The sequence below is a fragment of the Choristoneura fumiferana genome, chromosome 27, assembly GCF_025370935.1.
Source record: "Choristoneura fumiferana chromosome 27, NRCan_CFum_1, whole genome shotgun sequence".
In the NCBI taxonomy this organism is placed as follows: domain Eukaryota; kingdom Metazoa; phylum Arthropoda; class Insecta; order Lepidoptera; family Tortricidae; genus Choristoneura; species Choristoneura fumiferana.
This window is the reverse complement of record NC_133498.1, coordinates 6846626-6860336: the sequence shown is the minus strand read 5'-3', so window position 1 is coordinate 6860336 and position 13711 is coordinate 6846626. Positions and strand designations below refer to the sequence as shown.

Below are 13711 nucleotides of genomic sequence, written 5' to 3'. Positions count from 1 at the left end.
ACCTGACTACGAAGCTTGAGGTCCCGGGTTCGATTCCCGTGTCGGGGCAGATATTTGTATGAAAAATACGAATGTTTGTTCTCGAGTCTGGGGTGTTTAATATGTATTTAAGTATGTATCTATCTATATAATTATATTTATCCGTTGCTTAGTACCCATAACACAAGCTTTGCTAAGCTTACTTTGGGACTAGGTCAATTGGTGTGAATTGTCCCGTGATATTTATTTATTTATCTTTGTCATTTTTTGTTCGATTGACAAAAGATTATATAATTACTAGCTGTTGCCCGCGACTGTGTCCGCGTAGTATTCGTTTATCGCTATCCCGCGGGAACTACGCAATTTTCCGGGATAAAAACTATCCCTATGTCTTTCCCCGGGAGTCAAACTGTATACCGATGTTGATCTAAATCGGTTCAGGTTTCAGTAGACGTGATTGGGTAACAAACAACCAAACATCTTCACAAACTTTCACATTTATAATATTAGCGGGAAGCAGAATTAGTTTTGAACAAAATCTTGTAATTTTCAGAGCAAGAAGACTGAGCCGCCCCCGCGTTCACCGGCGAAGAGGAAATCCAAATCTTAAAGCAGTTTTAACCCACTGACTTTTTATCCACAAGATAAAGTGGTGTTTTACTATCCACCATTTGCGCAAACTGTTTCAGTAACAAAAAAGCAACATTGCAACGGCTAAACTTAAATTGGACATATGTTTTCCATATTAGTAATTTTAATTACTTTTTTTAATGTTCAAGGCAGTGACTGCCTTGAACGCCTGTAAGAGTTCTGCTGAGCTTCACCCAGTACCTCGAACGTTATTCGTACATTACTAAAACTGCCCAATGCCGTCAACGAATGTAATATGTTACTTTAGGTATGATGGTTAGTATTTCAAGCTCACATATGCGTTTTGAGGTACTGAGCGAAGCAAGGCACCAAGTAAATATAATTGAAAACGTTCATACAGATGTAGTGAATCCTTTCGCATCGTATTATCTCGGAAACGTTGGTATTCGTTATGCTACTTCAGTCAGCCTCAGTATCCACTAAGACAGCGTAGGGGAAAGTCGCATCCAGGGATTAATAATCGATATGGTAAGTTAAGATTGTTATTCGATTTTTGTTTACACTACATTTCTGTATTATGATAGTGGGTGTTATAACATCTCGTGTGATATACTTCAAACTCGTGGTTAGACATTTTGTCAGTAATAAATAAAGTACCCTGTTTATTTAAATACAAACATGTCACTTGTTAATACAATAATTCATAGACACGTCGGCAGAATTCGGAAGTACAGTCGGTTCGAAGAATGCAGTGAAATATCAAGGTACGCCGGTCTAGCCACGCCCAATAACCAATCAAATCGTTCCTAATTAGAAAGTCAAGTTCACAGTGACCAGTTGAACGCACTCTCAAACGCAACGGTTGTGTACTGTCGTTTATGTGCTAACTGAAAAATAAATACCTTACATATTCGTATAAATAAAAGAGGCTCGGTAATTTATAGCGGAGAAAGAATAGTACAAAAACTGCAACTGTATGCGGTATGTCCGAGAGAACAGTTTAAAGTATTAAAAATGAACAAAATAAACTAACAATTCATTAAAATTACCAAGTTATGTGTATTTTTTCAATTCAATAATTTGTTTGTATTTTAACCCCACGGTGAAAGCACCTTACTGTGCCGTTGCACAGATGAATCACTGCATTCTTAACGCGAACAAACTATAGTATGGTCTCGAAAATACAAACTGAGACATGGATGCACAGAAAAACCAGAAAAAGAGACCAGCACTGGGAATCGAACCCAGGTCCTCAGCAATCTGTGCTGCGTGCTATAACCCCTACACTGCTGGACAGGAATCTAGACACGAATTTTTCCTATGCATACATATCTCAGGTTGCTTATTTCTACTATGCTACTTAAGCAGCAGCACTAGCGACATCTATGTTTCGTCGACAGACGTCACACTCTTTCGGAACTAACCGCTCACCCAGACAAGAGATGTCGCTACTAAGCAATCAAATTATGATTGGTTTTTTGGAGTCTTTTTGTATTTTTTATTTCAACTCCAAATCACCTGGGTTCGATTCCCAGTGCTGGTCTCTTTTTCTGGTTTTTCTGTGGATCCATGTCTCAGTTTGTATTTTCGATATGGTTTCACGGGATACCCGTAAAAGTAACAAATTTGGAGTTGAAATAAAAAATACAAAAAGACTCCAAAAAAACCTATCATATAGTATGGTCCGAATTTTCACGATGGGGAACGTAATATTTCACTACATCTGTTCGTGAGTGATCATGAAGAATTAAATTTTAAGTTGATAGTAAAATAGGTACTTTGGTTCAATTTAAAAACAAATTATGTCTAAGGTATCTACTCGCTACACTGTATCATGCCATGACTGTAATAAGAACGTGTCAGGAGCGGAATGTCAAGCGCATACATGACGCGACGGCGGCGGTTGGTTAGGAAACGTGAAGTGGGCATAGTCTCAGTGCCCTTAGCGTAAGTTTTCGGTTACAAAATACGTCTCGATCGCGTTCGCGTTAAAATCTCAATTTGTATGGAAACACGAACAGCGCCTCTAGCGGAACGTTTGCGATGTTCGTGTTTCCATACAAATTGAGATTTTACGCGAACGCGATCGAGACGTATTTTGTAACAGAAAAATTACACTAGGGGTACAGGCCGCGGCCACATGAAATCGCTCGACGCTCGTTTCCAGTGTCAAATCTGGTCACGTGACATATAGCGATAAAGCTGAGTGTTGAGCTTTATCGCTGGAAAAAAAAACTTCTTCAATTTCGGCAAAAACACTGTTATTTTTTTTCATTCGCTTTAATTTCTTTTATTTGTACCACTGCTACGACTGCTACTAAATGAGATTAAGAAATCAGCGTCCAATGCCAAGATCAATCCTGCAAGAAGCCATCTTGTCGCTGCTGCTCGACGCGGCGACTTGACGCTACTATTTTGAGTCGCGGGAAATTCAGTCGCCTTCAAAATGGGGTCACGTGACCAGATTTATCGCTGTAATCGAGCGACGAGCGACTGCATGTGGGGGCAACTTCATAGTTTTCAATACAAAGAATATATTTTGGCCTGACACGGTGCTATTATGGTGTAAGTGATGGGTAGAGTCCTTTATAATGTGCAAATGGTTATGATGCGGAAGGTAAATGTAAAAATTAGGTATATTATTACTAAGACGTCTAATGAAATTTTTCAATAAAGTACAGTATTGCTGCTAAAAAATAAAGCACATATTCTTCGTCGCGTCGGCAAAGTTCCTGTCCACACTCGAATTGGCTGTTTCGTTTCCTAAAATGATATTTTCACTTTTAATATTCGTTCTCTTATGTTGAGAATGTTTGTTGAAGATTATAACGCATTTTTTTAATGTTATACTGTACGTAAGGCTTCCTCATTGGCTTTTTAAAATAAATTATATGTATATTTTAAATTGGGCCAGTGAACAGTTTTTTTAGCGAATAAAAACTTTTAACGTAAATTAATTAAGTCTACGCCGAAATATCGTATATATTATGTTGCAATATTCTTACTGAAGTGTTATTTATGAAACATAATATGTTTTCAAACTTCCTCTCCGATCCAAGCTGTATTTGACACCAATTACCAATAGTTTTGAGACAGAGTTCTAACTGAAAAACATTTAATTCTACCCCGGAAAACTAGATTTTAGTAGCTCTAAATAAATTAGTCAATTCAGTTGGCTAGTAGGTTAAGTCACAGTTTAGTATCACCATACAAAATCTATGAAAGATTTGCGCCTTGGCAACTTATAAAAGTATATGTGAACGAACGTTTGACAACTTTGACATTTGTCTCACGTTTGTGATTGGTTGAATAAGTAAATGAACCGAGATAGTAAACAAGACTAACGTCAAACAGATCTCTATACTGACGCCATCTAGTGATGTATCTGTCAAGATTACCTCATTGATTGGTGGTGTCAGATTGCAACGTTGTAGCTACCGAACTACGGCTAACCGAGTCTTTTCCAAACTCGACGTTGGCGAAATCATCGATAGTATTAATGGAGCTACTATACTATACTTTATACTTTCAAGAATTGAATTAAAGTCTTAATGAGCGCAATTTATTCATCCCAGATACCAACTTAAATAACTACTTAACTAGGTGGAACATTCTACTTTATTCATCGTACATACACTGTTAGTACACTGGTATGGTCCAAATTATTTCCTAAATTAATTAGGTCCTAGCTGTCGTTGTGGCCGTGGATCGTGCTCAGTGGCGTGCAATGGAGAGGCCTATGTCCAGCAGTAGTTTTTTTTTATTTGTTTTTCTTAAATAAACAGAACACTTCTAAATAAAATATCTGCTAAACTGCATGACAGTTTGTTGACAGAGAAAATTAGCTATCTAACCTCTGTTCTTTAAATCCTCAAAACTAAATACATACATGCATGTATAAAGGCATGTAAGGGGGGCCCCGAGGGCACATTACATCCACACACGGCGGTCATGCACTTTATCACTCATATTTGTTATATTATTTTAATTCATTCTACTCGTTAACATTAGTTATTCTTACTAAGAAAGAAAAATTATTAAGAGTGATAGGCCGATGATGATGATGATGATGATGGTGGCATTGTGCTTCCCGTTTCACTCGTCGTCGGAACTACCTAATTTTCTGGAACCTAAATTGTCAGTAAACGTAACCAATTTCATAACCGAAAACTCTTTGATGTGCCACCTAGTTATGTAGTTAAGTTACCGAACTTGGTTATCTGGGTGGAACAAATCGTAGTCGCGGTGCTCTTTCCCCTTTATTCAATGTCTGCGGAATTGAGATGAATGTAAGTTTGTTGCGAGGAGTTAAAGAAAATTTGTTGTAGTTTTTTTAATGTTACAGCAATTTTGAAACCAGTTTTCAGTTGTCAAAATATCATGGATACTATTTTTTACTCGCTTTTGTATGTACGCTAACTAAACCTCTGTCGTATTGTACCTATTTTGGAACAAGAACTGCTTTATAATTAGTATATAAACCCATAGAAGTACACTCAAAATGCATATTTAGGCTGATATTTTGATTTAAAACCACTAAATATAGAAAAATAGTAGAAGTGGCAAACCTGGATTCTTGGATTCTATTCGCTGATTTTGATTACCCCATTTAAAGGGTTAATCGGAAAAGGGGCTTCCGGTTCGAGTCGAAAACTTGTTAAAAGCAGAATTATGCTATTCACTACAATATAATAATAATAATAATATTTATTTCAAGATTTTCAAGTAACTGGTACCACTTCTACTATTATTTATATTCTGTGCCTAAAACGTTAGGATTTTAAACTAAATAACGATGGGATTGTATGAGAAGCAAGGCCAATGTAAATTTATAGTAATGATTTTGGAAAATGAACTAAAACCTTGCATGATGTTATCTTCCCGATTATTGACTAATTTTAGATTAAATTTTCGATGAAAATATCCTTTCGCATTTCGATCAAAACTGGATTCCAGGTTTTACGTTTCAGCCTAAATTGTAGGTTTTACGAACTTAAAGTTAAAAGACGCATGTTGTAAATATTTTACTATATAAATTACTCCGTAGAGTAAGACTTTTTTTACAATAAGCATTCGATTGATATTTACTGTGCACTTTTTGTTGGCAACCATTTATGTGGAACTGTATTGACTGTGGCTCTTATTTGTAATAAAAACTACATATACGAGAAAAGAGATATTTTATTTCGGGGTAGTTAGAGAATTAGTTGATAAACAGAGAAGGCAGAGAAAAGAGAAGATTACATGCTTATTCCGACGTCAGTTCATTTCATCATTCTGGTCAGAATGACGATAGAATTATCGTGTATCTCGCTCTTAAATATTTTAATATTCGTCGATCTGTTGTGAATGACAGAAACAGAGTGATGGAGTGAACTGACTGAACCGAGGTAGCGTTTGAAAGGAAGACATAGTTTTGCAATTCGAGTGCCTTATGCCTGCCATCTACTAAAAAAAGGGTACTGAGTGGGAACGGAGAAACCTGACTGAGTGGACCGAATTAACATAGCTTATGATTTCTGGTAAATGGAAGCACATCTTTCATCTTTATAGCTCTGCTCCGCTTGCAGTGAAAGGCGTGGGCATTAGGGCTCCTACACATGAACGCGATAGCGTGATGATGTATTATCGTGGAAATCAGGGTGTCAATCCTTCGTAGATTTCCATAACAGCAATATTTCGGATGTGTACCTATTTATTGTTGCAACTTTTAAAAGGATAACTTAAATAATATAAAACAATTTTTTTGTTCGTCTTAGATTAAAATTTATTTAAATTTTTAAGACGCAAAATAATACAAAACAATGAAAAAAAATAGTAACACAAACCTAATTACTAATTACAGAATTATGATACGAAACACCGTAGAACGACTCATTTTAAGTATTTATTGTCTTTTAGCACTGCGATGTCTGTATGAAACATTTCCATTCCAGTCATACACAGAGGATGCTATATGATTCAACTGCTTCGACTATAAACACAAATTGATCAAAGAGAAAACACGAGGAATCTTTACGCTATGTAATTCTGACCTGAAAAAGGAATTTCTGATTTCTTGTTCACCGATTAAGTACCAAAGTTCTAAATTGTGGTTCACGGTGGTTCCAAAAATATCGGAATCGGTAAGTACGGCAATGATGTTTTTATTTACATTGAAATCGATTAATGAAATGAAATTTATTCAAGACTTAAGCCCATAGTAGGTATCGCGCCGGCCCTGGGTGGGGTAAAGCAAGAGAAGCGGTCGTTCTAGGCGCTAGATAGCAAGAGGCGAGATTTTCCAGTTTACAGTGCAAAATAAAATTATGATGGCGACTTTTGAGAGGCGCGGAAGAGGTGTAGACTATCTCGCTATTCCTTGATCAAGGGCTCTAGCCGGCGCTCGTCCATAGGTATACAATTAAAATTATAAGCAAATAGAATAAATGAAATGGAATTGTAGTAAATGGCGATTAGTCGAGTGTTTCAAGAAGTTTCAACGGCCTCATTTTTCTGGTCATATTTTTACGAATTGGCTGTAGATTTTGACATCGTTGTCGAGTTCCTTTATTTCTATCAGATAATTAAAAACACTGTATCAGAATATATGGCCATTTTTACAGAAAAGTGGCCAGAAAAATGAGACTGTTAAAACGCTTGAATAATTAAATTAAACTAAAAAGCTTTAAAACATTGCGTTTATTTTTAATTTACTGGACTTGAGCTTTTAGAGTTGTCCTTAGCCATTTTCAAAAATCGCGGTTTACTCCGATTCCGCGATAACCGGTTTAAGGTAGCTCCACTAGCGCTCATAAAGAATGTTGGCGTCTCCCTCTCTCACAGCAACAGTCACTGTGTTAGAGGAAGCGAAGACCACCCTTTCGTCCATTAATGTTGTTCTATAAATAAATACACTAATGAATGACCAAATGGCTAAGTAACGGATAATTTACGTACATAATAAAGTTATATGAAAATTTACCTACCTACGTAACGTAATAATTCTCGACATGTTTCGTTACACATTACTTATTTTGTTGTATTTTATTAATTAATTAATGCAATAAATCTGGTACATAAGATACCAAATCCTTTAACAACTGAGATAATCTGCCATCTTTTAACATATTTTCTGAATAAGATAGAGGCATAGGCAATGAATCAGAGTCCTCAGACGATAACGATGATGATGAAATAGATGATGAAGACGTTGGTAGTGGTGATAAAACATGTGCAGGTAGTAATTTATGTGGTAATCCATTTAAAACTCTATTGATCAATGGCCTAAAACCAAATGTTGGAAGCTTAAGTGATTGTTTAACAGACAATGATGATTCAAGTGGTTTTTCTTCTGATGATTGTATAGAAAATAATGATGAAAGAAGTGCCGATAATTCTGGGGTTTGTGAAGTAACGTCTGGCAATGAAGTTCCACGTAATATTCTAAAAGCTGAAGGTGATTCAAGAGATTGTGACTCCGCTGCGGACGGTGGATTAGAGGCGGACGAATTACGTACTGGGGATTTTATAGGAGCTGGTGGTGCCACTTTTGATGATTGATTAGTTACTAAAGAAGCTTCTGGATATGAAACTTCTGTTGGTTCGGGTACTGATGATAAATAAGATGGTGACGAAGCCAGTGACGATTCAAATACTGATGGTCCTGGGTCTAGTGATGAAGATGATTCTGGATAAGGAATTGAAGGTGGTTCAAATGCTGATGGCGATTCGTCCTGTGACAAAGTAAATATTGGTGATTCAGGACCCAATGATGTTCCAGTTGCTAGTGGCAAAGTAAAAATACGTGATTCAGATGCCCGTGGTAACTCAGGTTTTTCAGGGGGCATTTTCGATTCAAGTGCTTGTGATAAAGCAAATGCTGATGTATCAGGTGCTTGTGACAAATCAAATGCTGGTGATGCGGGGGCCGATGATGCTTTAGCTTGTGATATAACAGACACTGGTGATTCAGATTCTTGTGATAAAGCAAATGCTGATGTATCAGGTGCTAGTGGCAAATCAAATACTGGTGATGCGGGGGCCGATGATGCTTTAGCTTGTGATACAGCAGGCACTAGTGATTCAGATTCTTGTGATAAAGCAAATGCTGATGTATGAGGTCTTTGTGACAAATCAAATACTGGTGATGAGGGGGCCGATGATGCTTTAGCTTGTGATATAACAGACACTGGTGATTCAGATTCTTGTGATAAAGCAAATGCTGATGTATCAGGTGCTAGTGGCAAATCAAATACTGGTGATGCGGGGGCCGATGATGCTTTAGCTTGTGATACAGCAGGCACTAGTGATTCAGATTCTTGTGATAAAGCAAATGCTGATGTATGAGGTCTTTGTGACAAATCAAATACTGGTGATGAGGGGGCCGATGATGCTTTAGCTTCTGATAAAGCAGATACTGGTGATTCAGATTTTTGTGATAACGCAAATAGTGACGTTTCAGGTGCTTGTGACAATTCAAATACTGGTGATTTAGGTGCTGATGATAAGGCGAATAATGATAATTCTGGCACTGATGATGATTTAGTTTCAACATATAATGGTGAATTAGGGTCAGGTGACAAGTCAGCTTGTGATAAATCAAGCAATGGAGATTTAGGAACCGATGATGAACTATTGAACTGCGACGAATTTTGTACTGACGATTCATCTGAATTAACAGATGCTGATAATGACTCATTTTGTGATAAGGCAAAGACTGGGGACTCCGGTGGTGTATTAGAGTTTAATGATCCATTAGCTGACTGTTCTGTGGTGTTAGAAACTTCTGGTAATTTAGATTGTAAATATTGATGTAATGCTGAAATATTTGCTAATGGTTCTTCGTAAGCTGGTGAAGTATCATTTGCTAGTAATAATTTAGAGGCTAGTGATGAACCATTTAAATGTGATTCTTCAAAAGCCTTTGTTAAAATATCAGTTTGTGGTCTTTCTGAAGCTAGCGATCGAAATTGTCCTACATATTGTTCATGTGATGAACCATTTTCTAGGAGTTCTTCAGGATCTATTGGTGAAACATTAACTAGTGGTACCTCTGAGGGTAGAGATGAAACATCACCTAAAGTTTGTTTAAGTGATGAAGCGTTAACTAATGGTTCTTCAGGGGCTGGTAACGAATAACTTGTTAGTGGAAAGTCAGAATCTACTGATGAATCACTTGCTTGTAGTATTTCAGAATTTTGTACCTTTACATTATCTAGCGGTTGTTCAGTGACTAGTGATGATGAAATATAAGCAAGTGATGAACTATTTACTAGGGGTTCTTGGGAAAGTAGTGATAAGCCATTTGCGAGTGCTCCTTCAGAAGCTGGTGGCGATATATTAATTAGTAGTTCTTCGGTAGCCAAAGATGAAGTATTACCTAAAGATTGTTCAAGTGACGAAACATTTACTAGTTGTACTTCAAGTGCCAGTGAAGAAACATTAGCTCGCAGTCCTTCAGAGAAAGGACCTAAAGGTTGTTCAAGTGATGAAAAATTTCCTAGTAGTCCTCCAGAGGATAATGAAAGATTAGTTTTTGGTCGTTTAGAAACTAGTGATGAAACATTTACTGATGGTTCTTCAGATTTTGGTGACGAATCATTTGCTAGTAGTTTAGTAGCTACTAATGGAATATTTGTGAGTGACGAATTATTTATTACTGGTTCTTCGAAAGAAGACAAAGCATTTGCTAATGCTCCTTCAGACATTAGTGTTGAACTATAAGTTAATGGTTCTTTTGTATCCAGCGATGAAATATTACCTACAGGTTGTTCAAGCGATAAAACATCCGATAGTTCTTCAGACGTTAATGAAACATTGTCTACAGGTTGTGTAACTGATGAAACATTTGCTAATGGTACTTCAGAAGCTAATGAAGACACATTAGTTAGTAATGAAACATTATCTAGAGGTTGTTCAAGTAATGACACATTAACCAGAGAGTCTTCGGAAGCTGGTGATGAAACATTAGCTAATGAGCCTTCGGAGGTTACTAGTGGGACATTATTAAAAGTTTGTTCAAGTAATGAAGCATTTGATACTGATTCTTCAGACGATAATAATGAAACGTTAAATAATATTCTGTCAGAGGCGTGCGATGAAAAATCTGCTAAAGATTGTTCAAGTGATGAAACATTTACAAGTGGTTCTTCAGACGCTACTGATGAAATATTAGCAAAAGTTTGTTCAAGCGATGAAACGTTTGCAAATGGTTCTTCAGAAGCTAGTTGGCTTTCAGGAGCGAGTGGTTGTGTAGACATCGGTGTTGATACATTTGGTAATTGTTGTGTAGTATCTACTAACGAGACATTTGATATTAGTTGCGTAAAACTCAACGATGATGAATTATGTAATAGTTGGTTAGAGTCCAGCGATGATGCACCAGCTAGTGGTTGTTCAGAGGCTAGTAATGATACATTAGATAGTGATAACATAGAGCTCAGTGATGATGCATTAGTTAATGGTTGTGTAGAGTCTAGTGGTGATGCATCAGATAGTGGTTGTTCAGAGGCAAGTGATGACACATTAGATAGTAATTGCGTAGAGCTTAGTGATGACGAATTAACTAGTAGTTGTGTAGAGTCCAGTGACGATGAATCAGCTAATTGCTGTGTAGAGTTTAGTGATGGCACATTACCTGATGGTTGTTCAGAGACTAGGGATGACACATCAGCAAGTAATGACGAATTACCTAGTTGTTGTGTAGAGTCCAGTAATGACGCATTTGATAGTGATTGTGTAGAGCTCAGTGATGACGAATTACCTTGTAGTTGTGTAGAGTCCAGTGATGATGCATCAGCTAATGGTTGTGAAGAACTCAGTGATGACCAATCAGTTATTACTTGTGTATCCAATGATGAGACAGTAGCCGGTGGTTTTGCAGAGGGCAGCAATGGCACATTACGTAGAGCTTTTGTAGAGTTTAGTGATGACGCTTTAGCTCGTGGTTTCCTAGAGTTTGTTGATGACTCATTAACTAAGGGTTGTGTAGAATCCGAAGATGACGCATTAGTTAGTGGTAGTGTAGAATCTAATGATGACACATTAACTAATGGTTGGTCGTAGGCTAGGGATGACCTACTAATTAATGGTTGCTCAAAAGCTGGAAATGACACATCGGCTAGCGGTTGTGTAGAGTTCGGTAATGACACATTAACTAGTGATTGCGTAGAGTTCAGTGATGACACATTAGCTAGTGGCATTGTAGACTCCACTAATGTCCTAGTAGCTAGTGGTTTTGCAGAGGATAAGAATGACACATTAGCTCGTGGTTGCATAGAGTTCGGTGATGACACATTACTTAGTGGTTGTGCAGAGATTAAGGATGACACATTAGCTAGTGGTTGTGTGGAGACCAGTAATAATACATCAGCTGGTGGTTGTGTAGAGTCTAGTGATGATACGTTAACTAGTGGTTGTGTAGAGTTCAGTGATGATACATTAGCCAGCGGTTGTGTAGAGTTCATTGATGATACATTAGCTAGTGGTTGTGTAGAGTTTAGTAATGATACATTAGTTAGTGGTTGTGTAGAGTTCAGTGATGATACATTAGCTAGTGGTTGTGTAGGGTCCAGTGATGATACATTAACTAGTGGTTGCGTAGAGTTCACTGATGATACATTAGCTAGCGGCTGCGTAGAATTCAGTGATGTAACTATGGCCAGTGGTTTTGTAGAGGGTAAAGATGGCACATTAGCTGGTGGTTGTATAGAGTCCGATAATGACACATTAGCTGGTGGTTGTATAGAGTCCAATGATGACACATTAAGTAGTGGTTGCGTGGAGTCCAGTAATGACGCATTGACTAGTGGCTGTGTAGACTCCAGTAATGTAACAGTATACGAGGTTATTGCAGAGGGTAAGGATGACACATTAGCTGGTGGTTGTGTAGAGTCCAGTGATGACACATTAGCTAGTGGTTGCGTAGAGTCCAGTGATGACACACTAACTATTTGTTGCGTGGAGTCGGATAAAGACGTATTAGCTAATAGCTGTGTAGACTCCAGTGATGTAACAGTAGGAGGGGGTTTTGCAGATGGTAACGATGACACATTTGCTGGTGGTTGTGTAGAATCCAGTGATGACAAATGAGCTGGTGGTTGGGTAGACCCCAGTAATGATACATTGACTAGTGGTTGTTTAGAGTCCAGTGATAACAGATTAGCTAATGGTAGTTGTGTAGAATCCAGTGACAACACATTAGGTAATGGTTGCATAGAGTCCAGTGATGTCACATAAGCTGGCGATCGTGTAGAGCTTAGAAATGTTGCACTATCTAGTGATTTTTCAGAGGCTAGTGATGAAATACTAGTTATTGGTTGTCCAGAATTCAGCACTGAAATATTTCGTAATGAAACATTTTCCAAGGGTCCTGCGGAACTCGATGAGGAAGGAAGTCGTAGTTGATCAGGATATGATGTAGTATGTTCCAATAGCTCTCCTGGAGTTGACGGAGCTGGTTGAAGCGCTGACACTGTCAAAGAATGTGCCTTTCTATAATACCTATTATGAATGCAAAAGTTAGTGTGTAAAGCAGAATTTAGACTTGCAAGAAAAATCGTGCAAGTTGCATTACATTGCGGCGCTCGACTTGCTTTGCGGCCTTGCAATGTATGTAATGCAACTTGCACGACTTTTCTTGCAAGTCTAAACTCGGCTTATGTTCTCTTCCACGTTAGAACGGTTGGATTTGGATGAAATTTGATATGTACACAGATAGCTTGCTCATGCATTACACATTGGCCAAGTTCTTTTTATCCCGATACTCCCATGTAAAGTCTGAAAATCTGTACCGTAAGACCACGAGATTTAGAGAAATCCCGGATTTTCAATTCAACAACCAAACCATGCATATAAAGCAATGCGAGCAAACTCGGGGTTAAAATTAACTAGGAAATACAGCTTACCTCCAAATCTTATATCGAAGCATATCAATAACACCCATCCAACGAAATGGTAAAATTCCATCGTCCTCTGCACCACTGAGCGATCGTTTTTTTCTTTTTTCACTAAGATAAACGATCTGATTGTTATAAAATTTAATTACACTTTTTTATTAACTACATGTGCATGTTTTATGTATAGCTGTGTCGAATACAGCAGAAGTGTGATCGCTTTATCATCGTTTAAACTAATATGGTGTTATTAATAATTTGACTAA

General features: G+C 37.6%; 2 protein-coding genes across 5 annotated transcripts in view; one reads left to right on the top strand and one right to left on the bottom strand.

The window, feature by feature from the left end:
* Jasper (JIL-1 anchoring and stabilizing protein) overlaps nt 1–5661 on the top strand; it is a 29321-nt gene extending 23660 nt beyond the window's left edge. For all 4 annotated transcript variants that reach the window (XM_074108925.1, XM_074108924.1, XM_074108923.1 and 1 more), the window contains one exon: nt 533–5661. In XM_074108925.1, coding sequence (XP_073965026.1) covers nt 533–589 — 57 coding nt within the window. In that variant the 3' untranslated portion in view covers nt 590–5661. The remainder of the gene's footprint in view (nt 1–532) is intronic.
* A 656-nt stretch (nt 5662–6317) lies between these two features.
* On the bottom strand, nt 6318–13660 carry LOC141443592 (uncharacterized). Its single transcript, XM_074108919.1, has 2 exons — nt 13458–13660; nt 6318–13024 (listed from the first exon to the last, which is right to left on the bottom strand). Exons 1-2 carry the CDS (start codon nt 13516–13518, stop codon nt 7608–7610), a joined length of 5478 nt encoding a protein of 1825 aa, XP_073965020.1. The 5' UTR covers nt 13519–13660; the 3' UTR covers nt 6318–7607.
* Nucleotides 13661–13711: the final 51 nt, after the last annotated feature.

Coding starts and splice junctions, on each gene's coding strand:
- LOC141443592 (XM_074108919.1), bottom strand. CDS start 13,518: ATGGAATTTTACCATTTCGTTGGATGGGTGTTATTGATATGCTTCGAT. Junction 13,025..13,457: donor CTTCGATATAAGATTTGGAG/GTAAGCTGTATT, acceptor ATTCTTTGACAG/TGTCAGCGCTTCAACCAGCT.